The 25,167-nt window shown below is 48.7% G+C and overlaps 1 protein-coding gene across 7 annotated transcripts in view; it reads left to right on the top strand.

Annotated features, from left to right (window-relative positions):
* ccser2a (coiled-coil serine-rich protein 2a) overlaps positions 1–25,167 on the top strand; it is a 58,704-nt gene that overhangs the window by 10,109 nt on the left and 23,428 nt on the right. For 4 of the 7 annotated variants that reach the window (XM_064316754.1, XM_064316748.1, XM_064316755.1 and 1 more), the window contains exons 2-9: positions 1,883–3,299; positions 3,603–3,784; positions 11,557–11,647; positions 14,064–14,175; positions 15,525–15,672; positions 19,965–20,051; positions 22,177–22,266; positions 24,094–24,207. In XM_064316754.1, the coding sequence (XP_064172824.1) occupies positions 1,922–3,299; positions 3,603–3,784; positions 11,557–11,647; positions 14,064–14,175; positions 15,525–15,672; positions 19,965–20,051; positions 22,177–22,266; positions 24,094–24,207 (2,202 nt within the window). In that variant the 5' untranslated portion in view covers positions 1,883–1,921. The remainder of the gene's footprint in view (positions 1–1,882; positions 3,300–3,602; positions 3,785–11,556; positions 11,648–14,063; positions 14,176–15,524; positions 15,673–19,964; positions 20,052–22,176; positions 22,267–24,093; positions 24,208–25,167) is intronic. The other 3 variants (XM_064316752.1, XM_064316751.1, XM_064316749.1) reach the window with 3 other exon arrangements.

Consider the following 25,167-nt stretch of genomic DNA (forward strand, 5'->3'; position numbering starts at 1 on the left):
GCATATGTCCCATTCGCAGTAAACACTGTGTGTTGCATTAGGCTAATCACTGAACTGCTTAGGCTAAATGTCTATTTGAATGGAAGCTTAAATTCGGTCTTGTTTACCGACTCAGAAGTGGTCTAAAACACTCAAATAAAAATGGTTTTTTAAACACATTAAATATGGAGTCTGCAGGGGAAGGCTTTGTCCACTCGAGCGAGAATGATGGAGGGAGAGAGGGAGGGAGGGAGAGTTATGTGGGACCTTTGCAGAGGGGAATGATGTTCAGACTGATGTATAGATATGGTTGGTGGGCATTGCTGTTTAGTCACATTCTTTTCATTAATAAGTTTGTATTTATGTTTAACTGGCTGAGTGCTGGACAGTTATGAGGGTAAGAGGGGGTCAGGGAAGGAAGGGGCAGCTTTCTGCAGGACTGTTTGAATTTCAGTCCCACAATGCTCTGCTCTACATCGATAACAAATGCATCCGTTCAGCATCGGCCGTTCCACTCCTGTCAGTAGAAACTGGCTTTAGAAGTGTGCTGCTGCCCCTCAGAAATGCATTAAGCTGAGTGATCACTGATTCTGTGAGGTTTGGGCTTAAATAAGAAACTGTAGACCTGCCAGAAAGTTCCTGCTACCCTGTACAGCTGGAACTTCGAAGGTAATAGACGTTCAGAGTTTGCTGTGTCATTTTAGGTAGGCTAACTATACCCCATGAATTTCCCATTCACTAAAATAGTTTTTATAGTTGAATTGAAAATCGTTGTATTTACATTTCGGCGACGGGTAGATTGCGTCTTTCAGAGTGGCTTCTAAAACCGTGCTGTGATTGCATGCAGGGGAAATGCTTTTGCTATTCTTCATCCCGTCATTCCATGCAGGGGAAATGCTTTTGCTATTCTTCATCCCGTCATTCCATCCAGGGGAAATGCTTCTGCTATTCTTCATCCCGTCGGAAACGTTGGGGCTTGTTGAGTTTCCTGCAGCTGACTCCTCCAGTGCAGACAGCATGGCCTCCTCCCCTCTGGTCTCTGCACAGTACAGAATTCCACTCGGTCTCAGTCCCTCAGTCACATGCTGGTAACTGTAGCGTGAGTGCAGGGTCCCTGTTGTTCATTGTCTGGTGTAATCCCTGCTCAGCACCGCCCTTTTATCTGTTTCCTAGCCTTGCGGCTTCCCGTATCTTTACAGCCAACATTCTGGACTCCTCACGTGACCTTGACATTTATATGACCTCTAAAATACTGCGCCATGCTCAAACCAGTTGTGTGAAATTCAGATAGCGTGCTGTTACCATTTTATGCTCTGACACGGAACTTAAAATTTTTATTTTTCCTTGAACAATTTTATAAGTATTTTGGGATGAAATCCGGGGAATTGTGTTTCAGTTCTGTGTGTTTCTGGGTTATAACAGTCCAAACAATCATGTTTCCTGGGTTTTTTTCCCCCTGCAGAGATGAGAACGTTTTTCTGAAGGCAGTGACTGTGAGAGTTTTTATCTCATTATTTGCTCTGGGCTCTGGTACGTGTGGCAGTGAGGGGCACAGCTAGCCGCTGGGCTGCCGCTGGCTAATCATAGCTGTGATCATTCTGTGCCTCTGGTAGTAAGTCTAAAGGAGGGGTCCTCACAACGCTGGTCCTCAGAGAGCCACAGGCTCTGTGTTAAAATCCGCTGCCAGTTCAGACCCAAGAAGCCCGTTGATGTGAGTGAACTGCAATCCGCTGCTTTGATTGATCATTTGAGAATCAGTAAGGACAGGATTGAGGATAATTCTTTGGGGTTTTGAGTGGTAGAGGTTGTGATTGGCTGATCTGTAAGACACCTCCGCTCCTCTGTCTGTACAGAAGCTTGTCATTGGCTGGTCTGTAACATACCCTCTCTCCTCTCTCTGTAGCTCCAGGTCTGAGCCCACCCATGACCCTGCGGGAGGCTCATGGATGAGAAGGCCTTCACCAAGTCCACCATGGTCTCCAGGCTGCCCAAATTCGGGGCCCGTCCCCAGGGCGGGGCCATCGCCGTGGCAAACGAGCCAGTCCAGTCTGGCCCTGCGCCTGAGGGAAAGAGCGCCCCCCAGGGGGGGCAGAACGGGATCCTCCGCCTGCCTTCCTTCTCCATGAGGTGGAGGAAAGAGAATGGGGGTCTCGCTGCCCCGCCCGCCCATGATGAACAAGCGGGGCTGGGCAATGATGGCTCCGCCCCCCATTGCCAACGGCAACAGTTACCGACAACGAGGGAGATCAAAAAACCCTCAGCCCCCACAATCAAGGCAGGGAGGTTTGCCTCCTCCACAACCCCTGCCAGCTCCAAGCCTGTCAGCCAGATCCCCAAAGTCTCTCCCCCTCGAGTGGGCCTCAAACCGGGACCAAACCCCCCCTCTGGCTCCTCCAAGCCGGCGCTGAATGGGCTGGGCGGGGGTGGGGCCGGGGGTGGGGCCGGGGGTGGGGCCGGCGGGCGGTTCGGCTCGGGTCTGCCCCGCCCCCGGGCGGGTTCCGGCTCCACCCCCACCCCCAGCAGCTCTCGGGACAGCCTGTCCCGGTCCCAGGACAGCCTGAAGACCCTGCCGCTGGACAACATGGTGCGCTCGCAGAGTTTGACGCTGGTCAGGCAGCTGCCGTCCCCCACGGGCCTGCCCATCCCCCGCTCCTTCTCCTTCAACAGGGCGGTGGAGCTGGCCAAGCCGCTGGCCGACACCCAGCTGCGCGCCAAAACTCCCGTCCTCAAGCACCCGCTGCTGCCGGGCGCGGGCAGGCCGGGCGTGGCCCCTGGCTGCTCCACCCCCCCCACGCCCATAAAGAAGCTGCTCATGCCCAACTGCGTCCTGAGCAAGCCCTCGTTGCTAGGTTACAGACTGAGCCGGCCAACTCTGGCCAAGCTGCCCCGCCCACTCGCCCCAGGACAGCCACCGGGCGGCCCGAAGGTGGGACAGGGGGGCGGAGACTCCTCTGTGGTGTCGCCCGTCAGGTCTGATCCTCTGGGCGTCAGCGAGAGGGTTCAGGGGGATCTGGGGCCCGTTGCTGTGGTGACAGGCCCTGCCCCTTTGCGGTGCCTGGGGGAGGGGCTTGAGGACATGTCCCTCTCCTCTGCCTCCTCGCTGGACAGGAACGACACCAGTGAGGACTTCCTGGACGACTTCGACAACCTGGGCGACGGGATGCTGTTGCTCTCCGCCCACAACGGGGAGGAGCCATCCAGGCCACACCCCCAGGGCGATGACATTGTTCCTGACAATAGACGGCAGGTTACACCCACCCAGATGCCCCTGGACGAGTTTCTGCCGGACGATGTGGACTGGGTGGGGATTAGTCTGTCAGGTGAGACTACAGGCACGTGTTTGAGAGAGACTACAGGGTTGTGTGACGAAGAGACTACAGAGTTGTGTGAGAGAGACTGTACGGGTTGTGTGAGAGAGACTACAGATGTGTGTAAGTAAGACTCTACAGGGTTGTGTAGAGTTATGTCATAAATTGCATGGAACAGAAAGTGTTCCTGATGGATGACGAATGCACTTGTGTTGTGGATCAGGGAGTGTGAGAAAAGTACATTCTCTCTCTCTCTCTGTCTCTGTCTCTCTCTCACACTCCCTATTTGTCTTCCTCTCTCTTTTTCTCCCACAGGCTGCAGGGATGACCCAGGCCCTTTGGCCCTGTCACCGGAGGTGGACTTCCCCCACGGCTCCTCCCTGGAGCTCTCCCCCTCCAACAGTTCGGGGGGCACCTACATGTGGGACGAGGAGGGCCTGGAGCCCCTGTGCTGCACCCACCCCTGTGGGAGCTACGACTCGGACATCAACAGCACGGTGAGCCGCCCACAACCAGAAAAACTAACCTCAGATAGGGGCTCAGTCACAGGTATTAATGTGGACTGACCAAGATGGCCGCCTCCTGCCTTCATTTACCTTAATTACAGGAGCCTCTGGTTAGGAGTTTCTGGTGATTTGGTTTGAACACCTATGGAAACTACTGTGACCTTTGAGGAAATGCGTCATATTAGAATGTTTCAGTGTTTAGGGAAGGGAGACTTCACTATATTGCACTGAACATATAGTAATAGCTGTGAATCCATGAATTAAATTTCAATTCAGTCAGTTAAGGAAATGAATTGAAATTGAGTTTGTCACAGCTTGGCTGAAGCTCAACGGCCATGGCACAAAGGGAGACTCACACGGACGCATTTAAAAAAGCAAATTCAAATTTTTGAATTTTCTAAATTTACAAAAAAAGGGGAGAAATGTGGGGTGTGAAGGTCAGTATCATCAGTAGTGTAGGTGAGCGGATGTGTGAGGTGTGGTGAAACAGTGCTGTATGGTGTAAACTCAAATAGAACCAACAACAGCAGCCAATGTCTAAACGGAAGCCAAAAGGTATCCGTGGGGAGAAGGCTCAAACTGGAGACAGGCTGATCTGCACATCTCTGGGAGCACTGGCCACAGTGCTAGCTTTGCTAGCTTTGCTAGCGCTAGCTAAACCGCCCTGGTGGAGCGCAGCGCCAGCAGGGAGCAGGTTAGCGGGAGAAGTGCGGGGGGGCGGAGTGTCGTACCGCTCTTTCCTCTCAGCTGATCTCATGTTATTCTCCTAACCGACCCTGCTGCCAAACACCGGCGCTAACAAAGGATTAGCGGGAACAAAAGCTCCCGAGGGGCGGTTTAGAGGCTGAGACCGCCAGGTCTGTGATCCCCTCCCTCACTGGCCCACACACGCTATTGGCTGGGATTAGCCTGTCCGTCTTACAGAAGTCAGAGATGCAGGCTGTGTACAGTGGCTAAAGAGATTAATGACCAAGATTTGAGATAATCTTTTGTGTTGAGGTTTGGGAGGTGTATACACAACTACTGACCTCACGGGGCAGATATCGAACAGGAGACTGTTCAGGACTACGACACATTTGGGGGGGAAATGTTTGTGTCTGTTCATCTTACTCTGTCTGTCTGTCTGTGTGTTATTGTTTTGCTTCACCCAGCCTTGACCAGTGTGATTCCACATGTTGCGTTTTTGGACGCATTGCCATTTCTACAGCTGTATGTAATGTATCTGGAGTCTCCAGTGTTGGGGCAATGCCAGGTCTGTGCCTGGTATCCAAACCGTCTTGTTTGCGCTGGGACTCGTGCCCGGACGGATGTTAGATTGACAGCTCTGTGCTGCAGAGCCCCTCCCTCTCTTTCTGGGAAAATCCTTTTGACTCATTTTTGAAAGGCGTGGATTCCAGTCTTTGTACGCAGCGCTGCTGCCGCATTTTTGAGCCAGATGACCGAGTTTGAAAGTGTTTGCACAGATCCCAGGGTTGGCCCGGTAATCGGCATGTCCTAAAGAGACCTGTGTGCACGGTCTCTGCACGCCGTATGCACCCTGTTTGATTGTGGTTTACGTGCGGTCTGCGTGCTGTGCACAGGAGCAAACAGCCTCGGCTGTCACCGTAGTGTTTGACCTGTTGTGGTTCAGCTCAGATTTTTTTCCACATTTTGCCGTCCTACTAATGGATCTTTCATGGATCCTAATGCTGCTTTTCAGGGGATACTGGTGCACAGAGATCCTGCTCATAAGCCATTCCACTGTTTCCCCTGGAACATTTTTCTTAATGGGCGGTGGTGTGGACTACAGGGCGAGGGGGGGAGTGCGGATGAGAGGCATGTGGGGGGTGGTGGTGTTTGCACTGGTGACAGCACACATTGGGTACACCTCCAAGGACTGGATGTTAGGCTCTTACTAAGCCTTGCTTTATTAGCAGTACTGCTGCTACAGAAAGCGCCTCACTATCACTGCTGCTTTTGTCTGTTTTTTGCTATATTGATCTATAGATATTTTCCAGATGATTATTGCAACTAACAAAGAAGTAGGCTAACTATGAACAAGGAAGAGGGTAAAATTTTTGCTATGGAACCATAGCAACATCTCATCTCGTTGCTTTGATATGAACAGGTCAGTTGTAGAATCTTTCAAACCTTGGAGTTTTCCGAATAGTCGCCAGTTGCAGCTCATCGCATCACAAACCTTTGGTGTGTGGAATGTAAAGCAGTCTCCAGGGGAAAAGAATACTTGATTTAAATAAGGTGCTCAGCCATGCACCGCGGTCCAGTGAACACCGTCACCAGACGTGACATCCGAGCGATCAATAGCAGCAACAATCTCATGGATGGATTTATTATGGCATGAGGTCTCATTTCGTGGACAAAATAACAATCGGAGTGCTACAGGTTTTTCTTTTGAAACTTATAATTCTGTGCTACACTAAAGTGAGCTTTCACAGACCCTGTGCCTCAGCACAGGTATTCTCTGGTTCTGTAGTAAGCTTTCACAGACCCTGTACCCCAGCGCAGGTATTCTCGGATTCACGGGGGGTACAAATGTGCATTTGGATTTAGGCTTGATAAGCACTCGATGTGTGGGGACCTGTATCTCCCCTTGGTGGTGTGAGGGGGGCTCAAAGATTAGCTGGTGACTGGTGTCATCTGTAAAGAAATTAACTGGCCGTTCTTTTGACTGACAGTCATTGCAGTCAATCACATCCCTGCTCAGGGGAATCTCATCCACTGCCATGTCTCAGAGGGCGGGGACTCCCTGAATGCTGCCATCCCTGAATGGGCGGGGCAGCTGTGTCTTCCTCCTCCTCGTCTGTGTGACTCGCTGACCTTGGGATGGCATGCGTGAGCCTGGCTCCGTTTCCATGGCGAGATTACTGCCGCAGTCACGCTGCCCATCTGCTGCAGCGGGAGGAGGGCGAGAGCACATCCCACCCCCTGCTGTCAGGCAGGCCTTCTGATTGGCCCCAGCGTCGTCTGCCCTGTCTGCAGCCTGGCCTTCCGATTGGCCCCAGCGTCGTCTGCCCTCTCTGAAGCCTGGCCTTCCCCAGGACCGGGGTGTCTGCTGGGGGGGTAAATATTATACCCCTCCTTCACGCTGGAGCCTGGAGCCTCCCTGACCTGATTATGGGGGATTCTTTTGGGGTGGGGATGAAACTGACGGGGGAAGCAGCTGAACGCTAATCCCTCACAGCGCGAGTCTCTCTCTCTCTCACGTACCCTGGTGTGTCACTACAGGCGACCAAACTCCCCCTGACAAGAGCCTACGAGGAACGCTGAGGAACTGTCAGGAGTCGCTTGTGAGCCTCTGGCGCCCCCCTGTGGACATGCCTACATACAGCAGGCCGATTATAGGCGGCGCAAAACCACGGAGAGAACTGAGCCCCTCGGTCAGGCCACGTGCCCGTTAAGCGCGGCGGCGATGGAAGGCGCGCCGCAGGCGAAGATGATGTAATCCCAGGGGAGGGGGAGGGGCAGGGACGCGGTTTCAGGGCGCGCTGAAAACGCTGACCCAGGAGACTCCGGGGGACTCGCCGCTAACAGGAGCGATAAAAGCGCCCGCCCGCCGATAAAAAGGCGGTAAATTTTACGGGCTCCATTGATTTTGTCATTGTTCGGGATCAATGGGCGTGATTGATGGAGCCGGGCGGGGCGGGGGGTCGGGAAGACGGGCCCGGACGCCGCGTGGCTTTCGCTGATTGCGCGGCGGTGTTTATACGCTGCTGACAAAGCGCTGCCCTGCTCCCGCGTCCTTCCCCCGCGAACCTCTCTGCTACCTTCTGCGGCCCGTCTTATTTTTATTTAACCAGTTCAGTCTCACTGAGAGTCAAGTGCAGGAGAGGCTTGGGAAGTTTACACAGAAAATAACGCTTTACCCAGCTGCACAGTGCGTACAGTAAACCACACAAAAACAGGCAATACCACGCTATGTATAAGCCGTGTATTTACGTCACACTTTGAGTGTCATTAGACATGCTTCTCTAATACCCCTTGCTGGAGAAAAGCTAGCCGGAAAATATGACAGAGAGTATCTGTCATTCATGTGTTCATGGATTTGATGTTATTTGAGCTCATCTCTAGCTTTAGTGTTGGTGATATTGGATCCATGAATAGCACACACAGATTTGCACCTACAGTCTTCTGCACCTGATATAACTTTCTGACCAGATTTGTTTATATTTTTAGAGGGATGTTGAATGTTTTTTTTCTGTACCAATGTGACAATTTTTTGTCTCTACCAATGTGACAGTTTTTTGTCTGCACCAGTCAAACTTTAAGAAACTGTTTTTTTTTTATTGGACCTGCAGAGATTTATGTGAAATTAATGATGTCAAAAATTTTAGGTGTGCAGTCACAGGCATGCTTTGTAGGGAAAGGAAGAAACTCAGCCATATATGTAACTTTATTTCCCCATGGGGAGCTTCAGGGGGAATAATATATAATAAAATAAGTCAAATAAAATAAAATAATGAAAATAGAATAATTAAAACAATTAAACAAATTAAAAGGAGATACGTAAAATATAATAAATCATGCAATAAAATAGTGTATTTACAATAGCAAAATTATTAATATTTAATTAACTGAAAATAAAATAATTAAAATTAAATTAGTAAAATTTAATAATCACAATAATATAATTACAATAGTATAATTGAAATAAAATCTAATAATTAAAATAAGTGAAATAAAATAATTACAATGATGTAATTAAATTCAAATAAAACAATTAGCAGAAAGACACAGGGTCTGGTGGGGTCCTTATCCCTGGTCCGAGAGAGCCACAGGGTCTGCTGGTTTAAATATTTTCTCAGAGCTAACTGATCATTAAAAAGTTAATCTGGTCTCTTGGCTCTGATTGTTTTGCTGATTTTTTAGGGAAGGCGGCTCTGGAAGATCAGGGTTGGTGGGTTGGGCTATCCTGTGTTTGGTGTGTTGGGGGGAAAGAGACTGCTTGCGTTATGTCAGGCCAGTGAAGTGGAGGAGTGATGTTTAGCATTACTGATGCCTGCTAGCCGTTTCAGTTGCTGAAGTGTGCTATGTTTCGCCTCTTGTCAAATGCGGTCATGTTTGATTGCTCAGTCGTGTTCACAGCGTTATGTAGCCAAATAATTAGCTGTCTTGTCTCCACGTGAAATCGGGTGTGACACCTTTTCCTTAAAAAAAAAAGATATTTTGAGTGAAGATGAGTATATCCCTGTGCTATCCACCAGGTGGCAGTGTGTCTCCACTGTAGAGACCTGGAGTCTGTTTTTAGCCTGGAGACGCAGACAGCGCCCTGTGCTCATCTCCATCCTCAGGGCCCCCTCTGTCTCGTCCAATCAGCTCCTGTGTCACGGCAGAGAACACTGAGGCCTGGCCTCAAACACAGAGAGCCTGCAGGGACCTCTGGTGTTCCTGCTCCAGCTGTGGCAGCCACCACCGCCGCCGCTGCTGCTGACTCTACTGGTGTACAGTCCGTTTTTTTAATGACTGCATGACTCAGCTCTGCTCAGCTCGGGTAGTGTGGTGATAAAATTCTTATTTACCAACTGGTGGGGGGAAAAAAACCTTTCACCTGCTATAAATTTTACGAGACCCCAGTTCTCTTTTTCTCCCCCCCCCCCCCTCTGTCATTCCATTTTGTCTATGTAAATACACAGTAGAATGGTAAAATGTTCAGTACTAATTCAAATCAGTTTATAAGAGTTCAGTTAGTCTCAGAAGTTTTCTATCAGTGAAGTATACTCTTTCAGCCTGTGCATTTTCCTCTGTGTTTAGGGTAGAAGTTGGGTAGGTAATGGATAAAAGAAGGATAGCAGGGTTCTCTGGAGAAGGGCGTATGCTAGGCCAAAAAAAAAAACAAGGCCAGCTGCAGGTGTGCTGTAAGGCCCTGAGGTGCATGATGGGCCGCTGGGTCCACCTGAATGATGTTTTATTGATTTTACACGGCCTTGCATCATCGCTGTTTTCTCAAGTCTGCACACCGAACCTGGAAAGATCTTTTTTTAGCCTGCACACACTCTCCCAGATCAAACACACACAGACACTCCCTCCAGCTCACTCATTTATTTCATTTCTGTTTAAGCCAACATTTTGACAGCCTGGTCATTAGCTTGGCTCTTGCGGCTTTACTCTGCGCTGTTCGGACAGTAGAGGGCGCTGACCGCGATCCGGTCCTCGTCTGACTTCCTTTCTAAACTGCATGGATCATCCATAGGGGCTGCACTGCACGTAGTCACTGTTTATGCTCAATTAAACACGATAATAACTTCCAAATTCCATTCCAGGTAGTATGCCTTCCCAGAATGCACTGCTGCTTTGGTGTGAGTTTGTGCTGTTGCAGAATCTCGATTCCCAAAGTCCTAACAAAGACTCGTTTTTCTGCAGTGCAGATGTGTGCCCTGAAAGTTGCTCTGCATTTATATTTATTTTTTTGCCGTGAAGTTTTGATGCAGAGAATAGTTTTAAAAAGGCAGCTTGACAACTCGGACTACACAGTTTATCATTTTTAATTTAACATATTTTTCATTGAATACATTCCACTTTGTTTTAATTTGCAGCTGTGTGTTCCTGCATGTAGTGTAATGAAATGCATGCTTCTGAAAAGAGCGAGGCATTTTGTGGGCTATCCCGGTGAGAGCCTGAATTCCGAGCGTGGTCTCCCCCTCTCGTTTTGGGAGTGCTGTTCTGAAGACGCTGAAGGCCCAGTAAAAACACATAAAAACGCTTTTGGTTGACGGCTGAGATGCCCCTCGGAATAGTTATTTGTATTTTGTGGCCCGTGCTGCTGAAGCCGATGGCTGTATTTGATCTGTGAGCAGCGTTGGGATGGGGCAGGTAAAGCTGTGTGTCCACTGAGCTGGTGTGAGAGTAATCCTTTGAGGCTGCTCTTAAGAGCCCGCTGAGACGCTCCAGAGTAAATCACCAACGTGGAAGAGCCCACGCAGACGGCACATAAAAGCTCAATATTTCTCTCCGTCTTTTTTCGAAGGAGACAATTTATTGTTCGCTGGAAGGTTTTTTCTGCTCATAAAGATCCAGATTTACGTACTATATATTTATGGTTTTTCCGGTTATGATTATTAGTTCTGTTAACGCACTGTGTGTAACACAATAGCGGAGTAATTTTAAACGCGGCCTAGGCAAGCATCCTGCAGCTGTGCTTAAATGTCAGGTCTGTCTGTGGGTGATGCTTGTTGAACTTGTGCTCATAGTTTTTTGGTGTGGTGGTGTGTAGTGGGTGTGGAAGTGTGTGATTTGTGTGGTGGTGTGCAGTGGGTGTGGTAGTGTGTAGTGGGTGTGGCAGTGTATAGTAGGTGTGGCAGTGTGCAGTGGGTGGAGTACAATGGGCTGTAATGTTTACTTTACAAAAACAAAGCTGTTACAAAAAGTTACTGTTCTTTTTTTATTTTTGAAGTTTTGACCTTATTCTTTGAACCCTGGACCATGTCTGGTCTCACTACAGCAACCAACTCTTTCCCCTTTAATCACTATTTGCTTTATTCTTTATGTGTGATTCTGCTGGTTTGTTTTTCCAAGAAGTGAATAATAATGGCACTGTGTTTTCATTGGCTGCATTTTGTTTAGTTCAAGTCCGTTCTGAGAACATGAAAGCCTTTTCCCTCAACTTTCACATCTCTTCATTGGTCACTTATCAGTTGATCGCTGATCTCAAAAACGAACCATCACTGGACAGACTGGCAAGCAGGAGAAAACACTGGACCCAGACATTTCTTAACATGATGTTCTCTCTCTGGCTCTCTCTCTATCCCCACCGCCCACCCCCTGTGCAGGACATTCTGGACCACCTGGAGTCATGTGACCTAGAAGATGATGACCTCATGTTAGATGTGGATCTGACGGAGGACGTCTCACTGCAAAGCGGTGAGCTTTGGTCCCGCCTCCTCTCTGTGACTCCTCCTCCTCAGCCCTTCTGCACAAAACAAACTGGCTATTAAACAATATATACACACACTAACGCGTACATGCTCTGGCCCTGTGTTGAGATATAGCCAGTGCTGCGTCACCCAGACAGATGTTGCTGAGTGCAGTGGGAAAGCTTGTTTGCGTGTTTGTGTGTTAGCATGCTGTGCTAGCGTGCATGCGCAGATCTGAAAGCCAAAGGAATGCCAGGCTCTCCAGTCACCCCCCGCGCTCCCGTTTGGGAATGAATGCCGCCAGTATTTATAGCAGCAAAGTTCCGGGGCACTGAAGGGGGAAGGGGGTGTCCCGCGGGGCAGAGCCGGGGGCAGATTCGGGTCTTTCTCTCAGAGAGACAGGAAGGGGAAGACCTGCTGTTTGCCCCCACTTCCCCTGACAGGCCAGGCCCAAAAACAAACAACAACAGTGCAGCTGGCTCCGTGTCCTGATACAAGCGACCAGAAGCTCCTCCACTCCTGGTGAGTTACAGCAAGCGGAACTCGCACAGATAGTCACATAAAAACACAGATAGTCACAGATAGATGCAGATAGTCACAGATAGACGCAGATTGTCACAGATAGACGCAGATAGTCACAGATAGTCACAGATAGTCACAGATAGACACAGATAGACACAGATAGTCACAGATAGTCACAGATAGTCACATATAGACACAGATAGTCACAGATAGTCACAGATACACACAGATAGTCACAGATAGTCACAGATAGACACAGATACACACAGATACACACAGATAGTCACAGATAGACACAGATAGACACAGATACACACAGATAGACACAGATAGACACAGATAGACACAGATAGACACATATAGTCACAGATAGACACATATAGTCACATATAGACACATATAGTCACAGATAGTCACAGATAGTCACATATAGTCACAGATAGACACAGATACACACAGATAGACACAGATAGACACAGATAGTCACAGATAGACACAGATAGACACATATAGTCACAGATAGACACATATAGTCACAGATAGACACATATAGTCACATATAGACACATATAGTCACAGATAGTCACAGATAGTCACAGATAGACACAGATAGACACAGATACACACAGATAGTCACAGATAGACACAGATAGTCACAGATAGTCACAGATAGACACAGATAGTCACAGATAGACACAGATAGTCACAGATAGACACAGATAGACACAGATAGTCACAAATGGTCTCTGGTAGCCACAGGCAGTCTAACTGCTTCCTCTGCCTCTTACTGTTTTACTAAAGCTGCTTGTTTCTCTGACGTCAGAGGGGACACAGGTCCCCAGAGATGACACTGACAGGAGGAAAGTGGGTGGCTGTGTTGGAGTTGCACTTGTTGTACCAGAATGTAGGGGTGGGCGAGCTCCGTCTCTCAAATTCAGATTTCAAACTTTAGAGTGCTTTATTGGCATGAAAAATACAGACATTTGCATTGAAAAAGCAGAGGTTACATAATGAAACTATTTACAACATAGATGATAGATTATGGATTATAGATGTAAAAATGTAAAGTGTGAGTGAGTGTGTGGGTGTGTGTGTGCGAGTGTATGTGTGTGAGAGAGTGTGTGTGTGTGTGTGAGTGTGTATGCGAGAGTGTATGTGTGTGAGTGTGTCTGTGTGTGAGTGTCTGTTTGTGTGTGTGTGTGTGTACGTGTGTGTGCGTGAGATTGTCTGTGAGAATGTATGTGTGTGAGAGTGTGTGAGTCTGTATGTACGTGAGTGCGTGAGTGTGTGTGTGTGTGTGAGTGTGTGTGTGTCTGTGCGCATATGCATAGTGAGGACTCTTGTACTGGAGCATCGGTGTTAATGCGCACTCCTGGGACCTGCAGTCTGGGTCTGAGAGCACAGGGTGTTAGCGTCTCATTAGCGCTGACGGCTCATTCTGGCTGCTGGGGCAGCTTCACGCTCTGCTTTACGCGGAGCGCATAAGCAAGCGATAGCGAAGGCTAACGTGCCAGAAGGGCTTTGAGCTTCTGTGAGGAGCACTGAGAGCAGTGCGCCAGAATAGAACTTCTCTTCCTCTGAAGGGGCTTTCTACTCTGAATGAGATGGAATGAAGCCTTTTTATGTCCTGATTCTGTGTTTTTTGTTCATTGCCCTGTCTGTGAGTACAGAGAGAGCTTCCCTGGGTCTGAAGCATATTCATTTATTGGAGTCATTTATAGATAGAGCAGACATGATTGTGTGGTATAAAAAGGCCTTATTGCACTGGATTTGATGGTCTCGATATGGGCAGGCCTTTGTTGTTATCCTAACCTGATTCATGCACTTAATTCCCCCCCCCCCCCCCAACCCTTGTGCTTTATGGTATGACAAGGTAGACCTTGTTGCTGTGCTCCCCACAGACCCTGACGGGATGTCCCACTTTGAGAATTCGGAGAGGGGTGGAAGGCAGGGCCACTGGAGGAGGAGACAGCATCGCTGGTCCGGACCGGACCACTTCCACAATGACAACAGGTAAGCCAAGGTGGGGCGGCTCTGTGGGGCGAGAGAACTGCCGACTACCACAACCCAAACCTCACCTGCCCTGTTATTAAAGGATCATCAAAGCGCCGTCTGTTTTTAACTGGGTGTTATTAAGCTTTTATTAGTTACGTTTTTTAAAGAACAGAATTCACTTGTTTCTGCACTGCAATCCCCTCGCTGATAGTTTAATCTCAGAAAAGCACGCGCCGTTTTATGAAACTCCAAACTTTAAGAGCACCAGACTGCACCTCTGCAGGCTCCAGGCTTGGCATTGGTGCCTTTTTCAAGCATCAGTAATTGGGAAGATTTCACAGTGATTATCAATAGACTGCCAAATTTCTAATCAAAATACAGGCTGTAGACCAGTTTTTAAACTTGCTGAACAGCCTGTAATAGTGATCATAATAATACTCATAATCATAATAAGACGAAAGGCAATAGAATCTCACATAATGTAAATGTTTTATTGAAATAACTTAGACATTTAGCCTACATTGTGCCCCTCAAGTGCTCTGTTTTTGTTTTTGCTGATTTGGCGAGACTTACTCTTGCATAGAAGAGAACAAACATAACTCTGTTGCATTCAACTACCCTTTTTCTCAAGTAAATACCATCAGGGCAGGATTAGTCAAGTCAAGCCAAGTCAGGTAGAACTTTATTTGTCCCCAGAGGGGCAATTGGTTGTGCAGCAGTGAAAACAGTAATAACACAAGATCAGAAACCCCCAAGGCAATTAAATACAACATATAATAAAAAGTAAAAACATAGAATACAAGGAAAAACATAAAATACAGTAAAAAAAAACGTAGAATACAAGTAAAAACATAGAGTACATATCATCAGAGCCGGATTAGGAAGCAGAAAGCACTTAACTCATATTTTATTCAAAACATTTGCTAGCCCCACTGCCCATTATAAGCTACTACCGTACAAGTCAAGACAAAAGATTTCTAGCCTCTTTATAGTCTGATCAGACTAAGGCATTGTATCTGTCTAATTATGTCAAACTGACAACAGTGGACGAGGGTTTTGCAGGTGGTGGCTTGTGGTGTGCAGCGAGTGTTATGTCGCCTCTGTGTGGTCGCCCGTTGTATTACATTGCAAAAGCAAATTGAAAAAAAAAAATTGAAAAAATTAATTTTACTATAATTTTACTGCATTGATGCCTCAAATATTTCTCAATATAATGAAGTGCTGATCAGTATTTAATATATTGATATTTCATGGCATCCCTGGTAGTCTCTGGGCAGTTCAGTAGGTAAAGCTCACATGACTCTGAAAAACAGGAAGCAGGAATGGGTCTGATGGCCCGCCCCCTCTCTCTTCTCTCTGTCTTGAAGAAGAGCCCTTCTCCAGCTGGGCCGCGTGGGGCCTGCAGCAAGGCCGGATGGCCACATGGGGGCGCTGGACCAGGTGACCCTCAGACTCATGGCTCAGGACTGCACCTCCGTTAAATCCCAGCTACTCAAACTGAAGAGCCTGCTGCAGGTTAGAGACACATACGCGCATCAAACACTCACACAGGTGCACACACACATGCACACATGCGCGCCAAACACTCACACAGGTGCACACACACATGCACACACACACACACGCACACATGCGCGCCAAACACTCACACTGGCACACTCACACTCATACTCACACACACATATACAAACACGCGCACACAGGCACACTCACTTTCATACTCACATTCACACACACTCACACACACACAGACACACACAGACGCACTCACACTCATACTAACACTGACACACACAGACGCACTCACACACACACGCACACACACACGCACACTGTTTCGTACACCTGCCTGGTCTTACCGCCGCCTGCATTAATTGAGTCCTGGGGTCTTCATTTCTCCCTTTCCTGCGTGACGAGCAGCAGCCGGATGTGGCGCGCTGTTGTGAAGCGTGTTCTCCGGTGATCCTGTCTGATGAGCTGGAATGAGCTCCCGCCGTGTTGTTATTGTGCTATTTCGGGGGCTTTATTGTGCTTAATTATGTGTGGAGAGCTCGCTAACCTGGCTGCCGAATGCAGGTGTTGGAAATGGCTGCTGTCTAATGCGGGCACAGTTATTCCATGCGCTTCTGACGCGCCGGGGCCTGCCTGCGCGGCTGCCTCTGGCCTGCGGGGCCGTTTCCATGGTGAGTGAGTGTAGCGCGGAGTCTGTGGCGTTCATCGATGCCCCCCCTCCGATCGCGGACGAGCCGATTGTGCGGTCGTTACCGCCCTCTCTGCTACGGGGCCACGTCCTGCCGCTTCACCCGGACCTTAGGAGGAACGGGAACTGACCCCCGTCCGTGCCGGGCTCCCGGGGCCTTGCAGCGGGGCCTTGCAGCGGGGGCCCCTGACTCTGACCCTCCCCGGGATGTCCCGTGGGTTGTGAGAGGTCCCACCCTTACCGAATCCTAGACACAGGCATGTGGTCTTAGAACAAGCTGGACTGAGCTGTTCTCTGCCATTACACAGGGCTTGAGCCGGAAGAGAGAGAGAAAAGGGGATGAGAAAGAAGAAGAGGAGGGGAGAAAAGGTAGAGAAGAGGTGAGGTGGAAGGGGACTGGAAAGTGAGGAGGTTCATTGAGTGCTGACACTGGCAGCTGAAGCTCCGCCCACTGATGAGAACTTTAGCCAATCACACGACAGCCCCCTTACATCAGAGCTTCCCAAGCTGCGTCCTACAGCCTGACTGTTTCTGCTGAGCTGTAATGAGCTGTTATTGGGTCTGAAATGGGCACCTGCCTGGTTATGGGTGTAATGAAAAAGACTGTTTCGTTTCATGGATGGGCTGACTAATCAATCAGACTGCTAATGCCTCCATTTCCTGTAATGTGCTCCACGTTAAATAGTGAGAGTTATAGATGGAGGTTAAATTTGGTGGCTTATTGTGTGATGTGAGTGGTGGAATCAGGTGAGTTCTAAATGTAAAAACTTCAAGATTTGTATTTAAATAATGTTTAATCACAAAAGCAGAGGTAATTGAGGGGAGTTGTTTGGGACCCTCTGTCTCAGATGAGTGGCTCTGAGTGTCCCGTGTTTCAAAGAGAACGGCAGTCGTTCAGGTTTAATGAGCCCTGATTGGACGGTCTCAGCCCTCCAATCAGGGCGCGTTGCAGAGGTGCAGGCCGGCCGCGAAGTGGAGCCGGCGGAGGGTAATGTTGTGGGGGGGGGGAGTATCCGCACCTCCCGACACTCACCTCGAAATCTGCTGCCCCGCCCCGCCTGTTCTCCTCACCCCATGATCTCTCTCCGCTTCCTCTGAATAATTCACAGCTCTGAAGCCAGGAGAACTCGGCGGGTTTGCGGGCGGGTTGTAGAACTGCTTTCTCTGGCAGCGGGCCAGCAGGCCTCCCCTTCTGTTCTGCGGCTGGGCAGGTGGAGCGTCAGCCTCGAGGTGCGAGGGGCGGCCGTGTCTCCGTCCTCTGGAGCTTCTCCCCGCCCTCCCTGTCCTGTCATACTGAGCAGCGCAGAGAGAGAGGAGAACACGAGCTCTGGGCTGCTCTCAGTCTGGAGAACTCGGGCGAGGGAAAAGACGCTTCTTGCAGAAGTATTGACTAAAAGTGCCGGTGTTGTGGTGAACTTCGCAAATAAAACTTTTGTGAAATGCAGAGATGGTTGGAAGGTGTGTGGGCACGATGTGTCTCATTTATTTTTGGCTTTTGTTTCTGTGCAAATGCAGGTGGGCCGGTAGCTTTCTTACCAGTGTGCAGGGAATGCACTCAGTATGCAGGGAATACGATATGATCAGCTCTCAGGGAATATGATCAGTGTGCAGGGGTTACATTCAGTGCATGTGGGGAATACGATGAGTGCATAGGCAATACGATCAGTGCACAGGGGATATGATCAGTGTGCACAGAGAATATTATCAGTGCTCAGGGAATATTTAGACAGAATGTTGGTTTGGGAAAATTACCAAATAGATCCCACTGAAACACTTTGAGTGCGTGTGATGCTGCTTGTTTTCTTATCGGAAAGGTGTTGTAATAATAGTAATAATAATAGTAGTAATATTGGGCATCAGTTTACTTTGGCTGATGTTGATGTTGCTGATGCTGCTTGGTGGCCAGTGAATGAATACTGCAGGCGTTGTCCTTGCCTCTATCAGCAGAGGAGTGATATCTGCCTGCTGTTCTGCTTTCCCAGGCTTGGCGGGGAGGGGGGACTCTGGCCAAAGCAGTAATTGCTGTTTCACTGTCCCCCACTGAAAAACACAACAGCCTGTGTGTCTCTCTCCAACTGTCCCTTTGTTCTCTTTTATTCTCTCAGGAAGATTCTGGAAATTGTCATCCTGAGGCTGGTTTCATTAAATTGCTTGAAGCCAGTGGGGAGTGCCCCTGAGTTGTGCTGCCCTGTGTGGTGTGTGTCTGCGTGTGTCTGCGTGTGTGTGTGTGTGTGTGTGTGTGTGCGCGCATGTGTGTGTGTGTGCGCGCGCTTGTGTGTGTGTGCATTTGTGTGTGTGTGTGTGTGTGTGTGTGTGTGCGTGTGTGTGTGTGTGTGCGCGCGCGCTTGTGTGTGTGTGCATGTGTGTGTGTGTGCATTTGTGCGTGAGTGTGTGTGTGTGTTTGTGTGTGTGGTTTTAATGCCACAGTATTTTGTGCTGTTTTGTGGGCTGCTAGCAAGCAGATTCCACTCACTGCCCTGTGGATATGTCGTACAGGTCTGGCATTCTAGTGGTCAGCAACAGTCCACAGACACACGGGTGCACACACACCTATTCATCTAAGCAAGCGTACTTTCTTTACAATCCAGGGCCCTTTCAGAGAAGCTCCGTTGCCATGCTCTCTGCTTCAGACTACTTCCCATAATGCAGTTGTCAGAGCTTCAGTGCTGGATGCTTGGCATTGGAGCTTTTCATTTAGGTGCGGCTGCTACACTGCTTAAATACCTGCAGTAATGAGGTGGAATGGAAGAAACCTAACTATAATCACAAGCAATACGACAGTACTAATCAAGACTGGCGGGGTTTATGACCTTTAACCTCTGCTCCTGGTTTCATTGCTTTAGCTGCAATGCTGTGTTAATAACGGAATGGGCAGTGAGTGAGATGCCGAAGCCCTCTCATCCTTGGGCGGCTCCAGCACTAGTGGGTCGCATTTCAGAGCTGCCACGGTCGGCACTGGAGCAGCCGAATTTGGTGGGACTCATCCACACACTGGAACAGTTCCTTAACAGATATCTGAGCTTGGGGCCCATCCACACACTGGAACAGTGCCTTAACCGATACCTATACGAAGTACAGCCCATGTAGATACTAACACCCCACATTATGTACAATGAGATTGCAATAAAATATGTTTATTTCTCGGATTGCTCAAGACAATAAATGACCACTGTATCTTGAAAGGCACATCTCTATGTGTAAAACCTGTGGTAATATTGTATATTTATTCCATATTTAGTCCCAGTTATTGATAGTAGAATAATGTGGTATAATTACACAAGAATTCCTCTTGTTTATTTTGCTATTGCTAGTGAGCAGCATTTTTCACAACAGTATTGACATATATTCGGGCTGTTGCTTTATGTTGTTGCTATAATGGAATAATTTTTATGAACTCCCTGATAGATACTATTGTCCAATATGTCACGCTGTTTTCAGATGAGACTGGGCGTGGGGTGTTTGTTAAATGGGAACTACGCGACAATGGTGGTGATCTCAGGATGCCGGCATCCTGGCCACTGGGGGACTAAGGGGTTAATCCAGTTCTTCTCCAGGACCCGGGCTGATCTGACCCTCCTTTCCCCCCTGTCTGTCTCTCCTCGTACAGTTAGAGGACGTGGGCGTGGGGCAGGAGGAGCTGCTTTCAGGAGTCCCGAGTCCAGAATCCAGCGAGGGCACAAACACGTCCTTACAGGTGAGCCTCTAGAATGTTCCGTCCCTGACGCACGGGTTAGAGAGAGAGCCCCCCTGCATAGCTGGAGGTGAATGACCTTGCATGGGTTCATTTAATTCCACATATATTTAGACTCCGTTTAACGGAGAACAAACTGTACGAGCCGAGATGAGATGCATAAGTGGCTAATAGCCTGTGTGCAGCTGGGGCCTGCGGTACAGACAGATGTACTCAGCTGATGAGAGATAAAGCTCGTGATTACCGCAGCAGGAGGAAGGCCGGAAGGACAGCATGCCCCTGACAGACTCATACAGTAACATTACATTACAGGCATTTAGCAGACGCTCTCATCCAGAGCGACTTTTACATAGAATCCATTCATACAGCTGGATATGTACTGAAGCAGTGCAGGTTACGTACCTTGCTCAAGGGTACAACCTGTGACCTTTAGGTTACAAGACCAGTTCCTTACCCATTATACTACGCTGCCGCCCTACGAGTAACGAGAGCAGCACAGTCCTGGAGCCAGTCTACTTTATATCGGTGATCAGCAAACTAAAAATAAAAGTGTTAGCGCTCAACTGTTCATTTAACAGGGCTTTGCTAGCACTACCCATGCCACATCTAATGCTGTATTCTCAAAGGTGTAGGAGTTCTGGGGGCAGGTGTTGGAGTTTTGTGGGTGGGTGTAGGAGTTCTGGGGGCAGGTGTTGAGATTTGGGGGCGGGTGTTGCCCATTGGTGGTGGTTGAGCTGAGTTTTCTCCACTCCATTGCTGTTCCTGTAGAAGTAAAGGTATTATTATTATTATTTGTACAGGAGAGGAGTGGTGTGTTTGAGCGTTTCTGAGCTTGGTGGAGATGTGAGAAGGGTCGGCATTCATTGTTAACGGTGACCTCCTCGGAGAGCAGGTCGTCGTGGTAACGCGCGCCTGCAGGTCGGCCGGTCCCTCGTGCCGGCGAGGCCGAACGCGATTGGCATTCGGGCGGCACGTCGGACCCCGGGGCCTCCCGGAGCGCTCGGACCGGCCTCATTAAAGCTGCATGGAGCGGCTCCACCGCGCCCATCTATTATTTACCTGCCTGCTTCTGCCCCCCCCCCCCCCCACACCGCACAGAGAAGCGAGGCCGCTCCGTTTCACACCTCTCTCTCGCTCTGTAAGCACGCTGCTCTGGGCCAGGGTGACTCGTTTTTTTACACGTCCCCAGACCTGTCAACGACTCCTCAATCAAATACCCAAGCAGTCTCAGGTCCTCGCCAGGTTAAGTCTTCGGTGTTAGAGGGCGAGAGCCAAATCAAAGACCTAAGTGCCTCTTTTCTGCTTTCAAACTGTGTAGCTCTGAAGGTGCTTCTTTCATCTTTAGAATTTCTTTATTTTTTTTTTTATTCACTGCATCTTTTCCCTCAGTCACCATGGGCATGAATATGCCTGTGTGATCTAATTCTTTATTATACAAATATTTGAGAATGTTTTTGTTGAAACATATCTGAGGATACGGGTGAAATATATTATGAGTTAGACACCCATAAGAGCAGCTTGTTACTGGCTGGCTGGCTCAGTAAGCATCACCCTCCCACCCCCAAACCCCCCCCCCCATCCCTTCCCACCTCCCCACCCTGCACTCCCATGTCTGTCTTAATTCTCCACCTGATTTTCTGAGGAAGAAAGGATAACACGATGTTTGCTCAGATCAAACATTAAATCTCCTGTTGCGCAGGGCATGACATGGAGCTGTCTTTATCACAGGCTGCATCATGGGAAACAAGCAGGTAATAAAGGCAATCACAGCAATGCTGATGTTAGTACCACCAGCCTGGGTCAAGTCCCAAGTGAGAAAAAAAAGTAAAATGGAGTGGAGTCTCTTAACTCTTCTGCACATCTCATTATTCACTGAAGCAGCACTGGTTCCTTTTACTCAGGGAGAAAAGAACAATCCCAGAACAGATCATTAACCTATGCTGCTAACCGCTAATGAGTCTTTTACTGGGATTGGCTGAGACCTATGTGACATGGTTTCTGGCAGTTTTTGATTGGCTGAGACCTTTCGATTTCCCGTTGCCCTCCTCATCCCTTGCACGTAAGAATTAGGGATGTGGGCGGGGTCGAGAGGCGGTCTCTCTGACGGAGGCGCCGCTCCCGTCTCGAGCAGGTGGAGGAGCTGACCAGGGAGGTGCAGGAGCTGAGGGAGGAGCTGAAGAGGAAGGACAAAGCCATCGCTCAGCTGACCCAGCAGGCGGTGAGCGACCCGGAACATTCCGCCCTTCGCCTCGCCCCCCTGCGCCGGACCGCGCGCTCGTACGCGGTTCCTCACACACGCGTGACCGTTCCTCACACACGCGTGTAGTCTCTCCCGCCGCCGCATTCGCTTTTCCAGGGCAGGCTGTAATTGCTGTCTCATTTAGCGTTCTACTTGTTTTATGAGCGACCCCCATGTTAAATTAAGATGTGCGAACACCTGCAAGTTACGCCGCTGTAGCTAAATCAACATTCCAACATTTTTATGTGGTTTCTTTCACTGAAGAACAGCGTACCCAAAGTCACATTTGCCTTCTTTTGAACAGAAGTTAGGAGAGTAAAGCGTGGCGGCGTGGGCGTATGCTGATTCTGCACGACGGATCTAAATACGAAGACGTTCTGCTGGCTTCCCTAACGCAGGGCTCGGCGGCGGGGGGTGAATTACCTGCTCCGTGAATCCGTCTCCCCACGCTTCAATTTTCCAATTCATTTGCTGCGTGATGATATAGGACTGTGTCCTTTCTGATGGGGTAAATAAGTCTGGGAGCCGGAGCGCCGTGCGCATAATGGCCCCGAGCTCCGTACAGAGGGGCCGTTTATCGGCCGAGGGTGTTAACAGTGTGTAATTATGTCTGCGCCGTAGTCGCAGTGGAAGTTTTTCTGTCAGCGTTTAAAAATTAACACCTTTATTACGCGTCCCCGCTCTCTGGCGCGGGCGCTAAAATTAGCCAGCTGGGCGCTGGCGGCTGGAGCTGCATCCGGCTCAGCTCTGATGCGCCACTCTGGCAGAAACTGTGGATGTGACAGATGTGGATGTGACAGATATAGATGTGCCAGAGGTAAATGTGGATATGAAAGTTGCTAATGTGACACACATAGATATGAATGTGACATATGTAGATGTGGATGTGACAGAGATAGATGTGGATGTGATGGGTGGATGCGGATATGACAGATGTGAATGTGACATATAGATGTGGATGTAACGGGTAGATGTGGATGTGACAGATATAGATGTGAATATGCCAGATATAGATGTGGATGTGACAGGGGTAGATGAAGATGTGACAGATGTGGATGTGACAGAGATAGATGTGGATGTGATGGGTAGATGTGGATGTGACAGATACAGATGTGAATGTGAAAGAAGTAGATGTGGATGTGACGGGGTAGATGAAGATATGACAGATAGATGTGAATGTGACAGGGATGGATGTAGATGTGACAGGGATAGGTGTAGATGTGACAGATGTAATGTTGCACATGGCCTTTGGCTGATAATGTTACAAATTGACCTTTGTTACAGCTTTTTTGAATTATGAAATATTATTAAACAAGCTTTTCTTGTTTGTGGTCTGGTTGTCCTTTGAGGAAATCTGAATGTGCGTGCACGCGTGCGTGTCTGCAGATTTGTCACCGCCTGCGGCTTATTATCTCATTAGATTTCCGCACTAGTTTTTATCTGATCCTCTCTTTCCCGTATCGCTGTGCTAATGCAGCAGAACCTCAGGAATAATGACACATCAGTGCGTCTCTGAAGCTAATTGGGGATCTAATAGATAAGCCTCGCTGCGGTTTCTCAGGAGTGCCTCTACGCAGGGTTTCCTGCGTCCGTCGCATGTCCCAGCGCAGCTGCCGAACGCGTCTGAGGCGATTAGCTTATGCACACAAACGCGCTAACGGGCGCGCCCACCAGCGAAACCACAACGCTCGTCTGCATCTGCGCACGCTGGCTTTCAGAACTCACCCAACAGTGCGGTATTTTTGTGTAAGGAGTAGATACAGAAATAATTTTAAAAACCAAGCCGTTCCCTTTCCCTTTCCACAGTCTGTGCCCGTCCATGCCGTGAGGTGCCAGTGCCAGCAGAGGGCGCCAGTGTCCAGGGGAGAGCGGAGACTGCATCATGACAAGGCCACACAGACTCCGTGGAGAGGCCATGCTGTGAGTTATGCTTCTAGTACCTTCTGTTCCCGTAGGAATGACGTCTTTTCCCTGCCTCGAACAGCCTGCCCCGACTTCTCCTCCTGTGTTTGCTTTTTACTGACTTCGGCACTTGTTCCTGACCGTTGGCCATTTGGATATATTGTTTGTTTGTTCTTATGAAATATGTATACCTGAGCTCTGTAGCAATATGCAGATGATAATGCTGAATACACATGTAAAACGGCACTGTGTTGTTTCTTGTCTGCTGATTAGTTGTCACAGGTATTAACAGTGCTACCTGCACAAGTGGTTGCAGATCATAGGGGCTTGCGGCTGGTGTGTGTGCAGTCCTGTCTGTGTGTCATTCTGTATGAGTTAGTTTGATTTACAGGAGTGTACAGTCCTCTCTGTGTGTCCTGTATGAGTTAGTTTGATTTGGAGCAGGTGTGTAGAATCCTGTCTGTGTGTCCTTCTGTATAAGTTATTTTGATTTACAGCAGGTTTGTAGAGTCCTCTCTGTGTCTCCTGTATGAGTTATTTTGATTTGGAGCAGGTGTGTAGAATCCTGTCTGTGTGTCCTTCTGTATAAGTTATTTTGATTTACAGCAGGTTTGTAGAGTCCTCTCTGTGTCTCCTGTATGAGTTATTTTGATTTACAGCAGGTTTGTAGAGTCCTCTCTGTGTCTCCTGTATGAGTTATTTTGATTTACAGCAGGTGTGTACAGTTCTGTCTGTATCTCCTATATGAGTTAGTTTGATTTACAGCCAGTGTGTAGAATCCTGTCTGTGTGTCCTTCTGTATGAGTTAGTTTGATTTACAGCAGGTGTGTACAGTCCTGTCTGCGTCTCCTGTATGAGTTATTTTGATTTACAGCAGGTGTGTAGAGTTCTGTCTGTGTCTCCTGTAAGAGTTCGTTTGAGTTCAGCTCCAGTGAAAAACCCGGCCAGCTGTTTCTACTCACCGCAACTTTTCTTTGG

Source organism: Anguilla rostrata, chromosome 18 (genome assembly GCF_018555375.3).
Source record: "Anguilla rostrata isolate EN2019 chromosome 18, ASM1855537v3, whole genome shotgun sequence".
Classification (NCBI taxonomy): Eukaryota; Metazoa; Chordata; class Actinopteri; order Anguilliformes; family Anguillidae; genus Anguilla; species Anguilla rostrata.